Source organism: Magnolia sinica, chromosome 7, assembly GCF_029962835.1.
Source record: "Magnolia sinica isolate HGM2019 chromosome 7, MsV1, whole genome shotgun sequence".
In the NCBI taxonomy this organism is placed as follows: domain Eukaryota; kingdom Viridiplantae; phylum Streptophyta; class Magnoliopsida; order Magnoliales; family Magnoliaceae; genus Magnolia; species Magnolia sinica.
In genome coordinates this window covers 95,390,032-95,399,975 of record NC_080579.1, presented here as the reverse complement: position 1 = coordinate 95,399,975, position 9,944 = coordinate 95,390,032, and the positions used below count along the sequence as shown (strand labels likewise).

Below are 9,944 nucleotides of genomic sequence, written 5' to 3'. Positions count from 1 at the left end.
GCCATAAGTCAGACCTTTGAAGTCTTGGTTGTCCAGAAGAAGAAGATGGCCGCCCCCAAACAGATACGTCCCTGTCAGGCTCATCATCTCCGACTCTTCCACCCTCTCCTTTTGAAACATACGGAGTCTTTTCTTCGTAGCTTTAAATACACGGGCGGACCCTCATAATTCAAACTCATCTATCTCCAAATTGTGGGGCCCACTTTTGATAAGTTAGAAACTGATCAACTAAGTAAATTTATGTCAGGATTGCCTGATTGGTTGACAACTATTGGACTGTTCAAAGGGAATTTTTGACGGCGTGAGTTCAACGAACAAATGTCTATTGACTAGGGTTTAGGACCGTTCAATTAATCTGATTTTGGGTATCTTTCAGTAGAACCCGTGATTTGGACGGTTTATCTTGAGTTGCATGTATGCCACGTACGCAATACTGAGCGCAAGCGTGTGAAATGTGCAATGAAATAAAGTCTTGCACTCTTACCATTATAAGAAAGAATCCCCTGCTCTCCCTCTCTCCACAGCTGCTCCCTTCAAAAACCCACCGAGCGAGAGATTCCGTTCTGGGTTTTGGTCGGCTCTGGATCCCAGAGAGAGAGAGAGAGAGAGAGAGAGAGAGAGAGAGAGATTCCTTTCTGGGTTCTGCTCAGCTTTGGATTTGAGATCGAGAAAGTAAAAATCTTTCTGGGTTTTTCTTATAGAGTAGTAATTTTGAGATAGAGAGAGAGAGAGCATAGCAACCATGTCGGACCCTGGTTTCAACCATCTCGAAGACTCGAGCGCCATCTCCATCAGCGGCAAGATCATGTTTGCAGCTGTCATCCTTCTCTTTATGACCGTTTGCTTCGTCCTCTTCCTCCATCTCTACGCCAAATGGTTCTGGGATCGTGAAGCCATGGCCCGATCCCGGAGTCAGCGCCGCCAATTAGCCTTCGCCCCTGCCCGCGACTCTGTCCTAGCCCCACGCCGTGGTCTCGAGCCGTCCTTGGTCCAATCTCTCCCTGTCGTGATCTTCAATCCCAGTGAATTTAAGGACGGCCTTGAATGTGCCGTCTGCCTCTGTGAAGTGTCCAATGGTGAGAAGGCCCGCTTTCTCCCGAAATGCAACCACGGATTCCATCTGGATTGCATCGACATGTGGTTCCAGTCGCATTCAACGTGCCCACTGTGTAGGAACCCGGTGGCACCAGAGTTCTCAGGCCTCAATTCCGGCGAGCCGGAAATTCAGATTCCTGAGGTGAATTTGGCAGATGGGCACACAACAGAATCGCCAAATTACCCAACAAATGTCTTGTTTTGGGGTGATCAAAATCAAGTCAGTACCGGCCGTTCATCAGGTTTGGAAGAAGGAACTTCATCTTCATCAATGGCTAGATCAGAAGGAAATGGAGCTTTAGTGATAGACATACCTAGACAGACGATGGAGAGCCTTTCATTGTCACCATCATCACCGTCGGTTCAGTTTCAAGAGGAGGAACCAAAGCAGACCCGCTTAAGGTCACTGAAGAGGCTTTTGAGTAGGGAGAAAAGAGTTGTTCCTTGTAGTCCCAATTCAGGCGATATTGAGCAGGGAGTAGTAGTAGGAGGAAGCATTCAGAGTATGAAAACGCCATCAGATTCTTGAACAAAATTACAGAATCTGAAGCTGATACTAGACGAGTCAGTATGAAGATATCACTGTTCGTAGTCGAGGTCGGTTTTAGCAAATGGTTATTTTATCCGACATATATATTTTGATGGATCAGTCGGTTCAAAGATGGAGGACTAGAGTTCAGGTACATGGGTTTCTTCCGAGATGTATTGGTATCTGCCGATCACTGGAAGTGAATTTGTGCTCTCTCTTTCTCCCCCTTAAATTGGGAATATCATTTTTCTTTTATTTTCTTGTTTGTACCAATGTTCTTTGATTCATTTACCTCAATGAAGACAGCAATTGCATCTGTTAGTAGTGATGTTTATATAGATTAGTCTGTATAACTGTTCTCTTCTTGACTAAGGAGTGTATAGAAAGAGTGTAGTTTTTTCTCTACTGAATGAACTGGAAAATTTCATTTTATTCTGAAGAAGTTAGTCTTATTTTCTTCTGAAAATCTTTTCTAGGAGCCATGTATTGCAAATTTGGAATTGTAAATTTGCCGCTTAGGCTGCGTTTGGATACACAAGTGGATTGATTTGCAAACTTTCAGTTTTAATCAAGAGAAGATATATATAATGGGGATGTGGCCCTCAAATTGCAGTTTTAAGTTCTTTGGCCCCCAGCTTGGAAGTAACATAATCGCGATTTTGGGCCTGGCCCTCGATATGGATGGTAAGGATGGAATTGCAATTTGGTTAGCCACATTCTACTACACTTCTAATTGCAATTCAATTCAATAGTGCGGTACTGCATCCAAACCCTTCATGGGTTTTTCTTAGTATATGTGATTGATTTGAATTATGCTAATGTGAGCTTGTTTTATAAAGATTAACAATTGCTCTATTTTTCTATTCATTTTGCCTATCTTTATAAGATGCAGTGGACTGCATTCTCGGATTCAAAGGCAATCAAATTGCAAATTAGAGCAATCAACTTACCTTGATATGTAGAAATCAAATTCATAGTTTGGACCAGTAAAGGTGCCTACCTGCGCCTGCTGCCATTTTTGCTGATAGATCTGCTTGCAAAAGAGCTGAAGATGTCCTGATCTTCCACTCATCTCTCCCTCTTGTTGCAAACGTGAGAATGGGAAGAAAATTGAAAGATTTTGGATAGGGATTTCAGATCAAGATTACTGCTAATAGTGGAGACAGTAGACTCCTGACCCATCACCAAGCAAGGACTCGGCGTTCATGACATAACATGGATTGGGTTTGCTGCTATGCAATGCTCATACACTTAATATCCAATGGCTCAGATTGACCTGAGTTAAATCAAATCAGTGTCCTATGTGTGGCTCACTCACAGGCAAATGCTAACGGTCTAGTGCCATATTCACTTCTCTGGCTTCTCTCTTACTTAGGCGTCATTTGGTATACACAAGTGAATTGAATTGTAGCTAGTGATGTTTCCTTCAGGCAGGGAAGTACACTTCAAATTGCAGCTCCATTTCTTTCAAGTCCAACATCAAGTAATGTAGATTGTAACGTGAATGCTAAGGAAATCACAATTTGGTTATTTCCAATTTATTAGAGTAGCAATTGTGATTGAATTCAATGGCTCATCCAAACAGCACATTTGGCACTGAAATGTCTCAGGTTGCAATTGGTTACCTTGTAGACCAGTACCTCTAGGACCATTGGTCATAACATGCTTCCAGATCAATAGTCCATTCCTTCTTTTGAAGTTCTTCTTTCATTTCTTCTAACCTTCAAGGGCACTTTGATCGGTTCTCCATCCGTGTATATGTCCATCGGACAGTTTTGGGATTTATCCAGTCGAGGTCTTTTATGGGAAAATTGGGAATTTCTGAGGACTTCTCCTTCTGTAAAATCTCATATGGTAAGTTCATGGCTGTTTCTTTGTTTGTTAGGATGTCTGTTGAGAAATATACTCAGGTTGGTAGGCCCTAAAAACGAGTTCATCTCATTTTAGTTAATCATGATTATGTATTAGAGATTATAATTGCGAGTTACAAGCTTAATTTTAATCTTTACCAAAAAGAAATAGTGTGATCTTGAATACATAACCATGACAGACTAAAATGAGAACTCAATTTTAGGCATCTGCCAAACAGACCTTCAACTACTTGAGACCATTTTGTGGGAAGCGGGATCAAATTCTTGAGAAACACGGACATATCAGTGGCCAGGATCGGGTCGATCCAAGTTCCCGAGAAACATGGACATGCCGGTGGCAAGAAGCAGGTTGATATGTGGGCACATGGGACCCGGCATATGCGGAAGTAGGCAATGGGTCTCTTTGATAGTTGAATTTCATCCCTCCAAGGCTTATCTTCGGCATGTTGAGAGAGACTAAAATGCCCCGTTTGGTTGCCACCCAAAAATGAATTCATTTAGTTTCAGTTAACAATAATTGTATTAGCGTTTTTTATGAGGATTAACTATAATCTTGATAACCCTTAATTTATGTAATGGTGCATTTGGTTGCACCAAATAACACAAAATTTCGTGATATTTTGCACCAGATTAGCCTGATTGATTGTGAAATATCATGATATTTGGTGCGACCAAATGCACTCTAAATTAGGATCACTATTACATGATTACTGTTTAACTAGAATGAGATGAAATCATTTTTAAGCTGCAACCCAGCAGGTCCAAATTGACATTTTTATAGGGTCATTTTCTGAGCGGAGGGGAGTGGGCAACGGCTATAAGAGGGGCAGGCATTGGATAGACAAACCCCCCAGCGGAACAAGTGATACACAGACTTACATTGCTCGTTGAGGATGAATCATCGTACTTCTGAACTGCTGCTGAAACATCATACCAACAGCTGAAGAAGAAGACTGAGAAACTGCCATCTATGTTCTTATACACTACACATGGGTTAGAATCGCGAAAGAGGATTCGTGCAGCTGATGCCAATTAGTTGGAATATGGTTTTGATGACGAAGATGACGGTGACGAAGACAATACACAATGCTTTCATTCTCACCAAATTGTCACTCATTCCTTTTTTAAGAACATCTGAACCACCCAAAACATGTGACGCACCATAAGTTATCTCCCTGAAGCTAAAATCAGACTAATACGCTTGTTTGGCTAGGCTACATCGATACGAAGGACTGTCGAATCTCCACTGTTTTCAATGGTGTAGCTGGCTTGAAGAGTGGAAGATCCCGGTTTCGGCCGGCCCCAGGTGATTTTTATAGCATGGCTCGCCTTCGCATGAATTGAAATTTCTATGCAATTAACATGATGGCATGAAAATAAAGCGTTGTATGTGAAAATTCACTTTCTGTGTTACATGTGAAGATTTTTTATTTTTTATTTTTTTTCTCATGCAATCCTGTCAATGCGAGTTACTCGTTACAAGACTCCAAGTCAACGAACACAGTTATCCGTTACAAGACGCCAAGTCAGCAAACAGTCTGATCATAGGTTGGGAGATTCACTCCAATGGCTGCAACATTACTGGAATTGCTTGAATTTAAGAATGGCCCAAAAAACTTTGTTGCTAGGAAACAAAAACCATGGAATTTAAAATTTGTTTCGAGTATTGAGAAAAAAAATGACATGAATTTCGCTTTCCTTTTCTATCTTTTTTAGCGAGTAGGAAACCAATTAAGTGATTCTCTGATGCAGGTAAGGACATGATGAGGTCCATCACCGTCTTCCTCAGGGATAACTACTCTGAATCCATGGAGCACTCTAGATTCCTCATAGAGTTTCCTCGAATCCACAAGGGATAAATTTGAAATAATTTCTAATAAATTTGAAAATAAATTGATTAATGATATATATAAAAAAATGAATTTACGATCCTTTAAATAATGAGCTCAAACCTAGGACAGAGTTTTAGACTCAAACTCCCTAAAAACGTGACATACTATAATTCTTGTTAGACTTCATGGTTTTCGGCCAAAAATAGTAAGTGTCCAATTTGGCCTAACCACATTATTCTCCTAATTTTTCTAAGCCATTTTCATGTTGGGCATGACTCCTACAACTTAAAGGATCAAAAGTTATGATTGAATTAAAACTTATTATTTATAGTAAAAATGAAAATAAAATGGACTTTTGACTGTCGATATGATGGAATCTCACAAATCCGACATGGGAAACCTGGCATAGTAGGTTGGTTGGCTAAACTAGCTTCTCCTGCCCCAAAATCATATATGATATGTTGAAAAGCTCATTCTAGTTTGCGAGATATTCTGTTTGAAGGTTTTGACAGTCCTGATCATTTCTGCCTCCGATCGGTCCAATCAGGCCTTCTCTTGTCCATCTTTGCAATGAAAGTGTCCGCGACTCACTCTACCTCATTCTCGCAAAAACAAAGAAGAAGAAGAAGAAGAAGGTCTTTTACGGCCTAATTATTATTTATATAATTGGAGTTCCTCCATCTCTGGCGGAGTATGACACTTGATATGCATGCGCTTAAACTTGACAAACACTAACTCAAGTTAAACCAAACAAGGTGTGGAACATCATTGCCGAGTCACATTTTCAAAATGACATGAATCGAACAAATTCGAACCTTTGATTTGATTTGATGACACTTGTTTTCTTAAACAAGAGTATTGGATATTTTCATTTTTAACTGTCTAATAAATGTCCCCCAAACAAATAGTTAGATAATCAGATGAGTTCTTCATGTGAATGATAAGTCTAAAATGGGAACATAATTTCAATAGTTTAATTTGAATTAGTTTTATGGGACGTGCAATTTCTAAGTAATTTCCAAGTGATTGCATCTGCCTGTGTGTCAAAGTTCTCTCCAAAGAAAGTAAAAGAAAGAAACAAATGGAAATGTATTCATTTACTTGCATTGCAAGTCAATAGCGAACCAGGAGCAGAGAAGCAGCAGAAGTTGCCCGCTTGACTAGGGAAGGAAAGACGTGTGGAGAGAGAAAACTAAAATGATAAAATGAGAACCCCACCTGAAAAGAGCAGTGAAATACTAATAGTTACTTATAAATATATGGAAACATGCAAATTACTTAAATACTTCTTGTATTCAAGATTTCTTCCGCTGTCCTTGTATAGCTAATTATTATGATACAAAGAAATTCCCTTGCTACTTGTTTTGTGTTGTGGAAAACAAAGAGATCAAAACCCAAAGTTCAAGGATTTATAGTTGCTCCTCACATTATTAACTACAAAGATTTAAAGAAAATAAAAAGAGAATTTTATATATAAAAAACTACCTACTTGATATGGAATTTACATCCCAACCCTTGTTTTAAAAAGGTTTTCAATGAGTTACCCATTTAGTTTATGTAATTATTATTGGAAGTTGGGGTTTGTAGCTCAGGTGGGTCTCACTGCGATGTTTACGTGAATCCACCGCAACAACCATTTGTGTTACCCCATTTTAGGACCAGCGCTTAAAAATCAGCCCTGGCCACCATTCAAGTGGACCACATGATTGAAAATAGTGTATGGGCAATCATCACCCTCCAAACTATTTTCCTTTGTCTAGTTCACCTGAATCACGGATAGGCATGATTTTTGGGTTGTTGGCCTAAATTTTAGTGTGGCATCTAATGGTTGGAGTGGATTTTATATAATCATTGTGGTAAGCTCTTAAAAATTAAGGTTGTATATCTCTCTTAACTATTTCCTTTAGTATGGCCCACCTAAACCACCCGTCAGCCTTATTGTTTTTAATACCTTGGGCCTAATGTGGGAATATACATTTAATGGTCAAAGTGGACCTCATATACACATCTCGGTGAAACTATAAAAAAAAAAAGGCCCACAATCCCGTGAAAATCCCTTTAAATCTCTATTTATTTATTTATTTATTTTAAAAAAGAAGAAGTTGTGAGAGGGTGTATAACCCAAGTTAGTTACAACACTAAAAAATCAGGCTGACTTGTGATTCAGCTGTCCATGCCAAGGGAAAAAGTTAGAGAGGGAGAGAGGGAGAGGCACTTGTCTTTCATTTTTTACAAGCCACACTGTGATGATTATATGAAATCCACTTTAATCATTGAAAGCCACACCAAAAATATATGTATGGAGCCCAAATATCAGGCCCATCGGGAACTCAGGTGGGCTACACTAAGAGAAATAGTTTGCAGGGTAAGGGTTAGCCTATACACTTTCCAATCGTGTGCAAATGGAGCTGAGTTTTGGGTGTTGGGCGTAACATGGAGTGACCCACCTGATGGTGGGGCCGCATTTGAGCTGCTGACACTTTCCTCAAATGCTCACCCCAAACTTGGTTTCTTAATGGAAAGTACTTCAGTGATAATTATATAACTTAATAAACTTCTTGCAAAAGGTACTGGAACAGAAATTACATATAATTAGTTTTTTTTTTTTTTTTTTTTAACAATTCCCAAATAAAAAGAACTAAAAAACAGAAAGGAACTCATTTATTTAGAAATGTGCAAGTCGTTCTGGAGCGAAGTTACAAGAAACATTACAAAAGGAAAAAATTAGTTATTTATGCAATCCCCAAATAAGAATTGCAATGATATGTAGCTATCCGATTTTCCCTTTGATTTCGGACCACTCAATATTTTATGTTTAACCATCCATTTGATAAACATTAATTGGATGGTTAGGATTGCTTGATCATTGCAATTTCAAAGCTATCCTCCACATGTAATAGGACCCACGATTTCGATGGTCTGGATAGCAAAGCAGTACATCAATGCCCACATGGGAGAATTACCGTCCGGGCTAGGATTTGTGGGGCCCACCGTGTTGTAAGTGTTACACCATTCATCACTTTTGTCAGATTATTTTAAGGTATTATCCTAAAAATGAGGCATGTCTACGGCTCCTTTGGGCCACATGAAAGGAAGCTGTAGTGATAATTACATGCCATTGAAACCTTTCTAATGGCCACCGTGGTGTTTTTTTTTACTATCCAACCTATTCATAAGGTCATGTAGACGTGGATGAAGTGAATGGCCACCGTGGTGTTTTTTTTTACTATCCAACCTAGAAGTTTTTAAAGGTGGACGTTCAATCCCCACTTTGTGGTCCACTGCAGCAGTGGACCTGCTTTATTTTAAGGATCATACCTTAAAATGATCCGATAAAAGCCATGAACGGCGTGAATAAAACACTTACATCACGTTAGGCCCCACATAAGCCGTCCGGGCGGGGGTTAGGATGCAATCCGGACGGTACCGTGCTCGAGGGGACGCCGATTTACTGCCGAAGCATTAGGAAGTTCTGCGAAAGATTCTGGGTGGGGCTCATTACTATGTTTTTGAGAAAGCCATCAAAAACTCAAGTGGGCCACATGAGAGGAAACAGTGGAGATTTAGTGACCACCGTTGAAACATTTATATGGCCACAAAAGTTTTGTATCGGTTTAATTTGTTAGTTTTTTCACTTCACGTTAGTGAAAATGACCTTATAAATGGTTTGGATGAAATATAAACATCAACTTGGATCTTACGAAGGTTCCAACGGTAAGAATTCCTTTCCCTACTGTTTCATCTCGTTTGGCCCACTTGAGCTTTGGATCCTTATCATTTTAGGTCTCATGTCTTAAAATGAGGTCAAAAAATGGATGAACAGGTTGGATTTCTCACAAATATGACAATGAACCCCACCTAGAATCCTTGCGCAGGAACTTCACGCAAAAGGCTCTGGCAGGGAATCCGAGGACGCGGATTGAATACTGACAGGTTGGCTACTGAAGTTACGTCACCAACTTATGTGGGCCCCACCATGATGTATGTGTTGTATCAACACCGTTCATACATTTGGAGAGTTTATTTTAGAGCATGGTCCAAAGAATGAGGCAGATCCAAGGATGGGGTGGACCCCACCACAGAAAACAGTGATGAGAGTGACGCTCACTGTTGAAACCTTCCAAAGGTCCACCATGATGTTTATTTGAGATCCCACCTGTTCCTGTGTTAAAGAAGACATGAAAGAAGGGAAAACACAAATATTAGCTTGATCGAAAACTTTCATGGCCCTTATAACTTTTTAACGGTGGGAGTCACTCTCCCCACTGTTTTTTGTGGTGGGGTCCTCTCGAGCTTTGGATCTGATTCATTTTTTAGATCATACCCTAATATGATCTCTCCAAATGGATGGATGGTGTAGATACAAAACATAAATCATGGTGTGGCCCACAAAACTTGGTGATGTCACTCCAGTAGGAGTCCCGCTACCCAACATGCAATTCCCATGAGATTGCAAAGTCTTGGCATGAGTCATCCTTTTGTAGACTCTCTCGTTGAGAGAGCCGTTGAATCCCAGCCGATGAGTGTAATCCAATAGCTCTTGTATAAGCTCGCATTATATATATATATATATATATATATATATAAAACCCATTCTCACCCATTCTCACCATTTAC

At 39.8% G+C, this 9,944-nt stretch overlaps 1 protein-coding gene across 1 annotated transcript; it reads left to right on the top strand.

The window, feature by feature from the left end:
- Nucleotides 1-587: 587 nt before the first annotated feature.
- LOC131251817 (RING-H2 finger protein ATL3-like) lies at nt 588-1,945 on the top strand. The gene has a single exon (XM_058252778.1). The coding sequence runs from the start codon at nt 743-745 to the stop codon at nt 1,622-1,624; it is 882 nt and encodes a 293-aa protein (XP_058108761.1). The 5' UTR covers nt 588-742; the 3' UTR covers nt 1,625-1,945.
- The last annotated feature ends 7,999 nt before the right edge of the window (nt 1,946-9,944 follow it).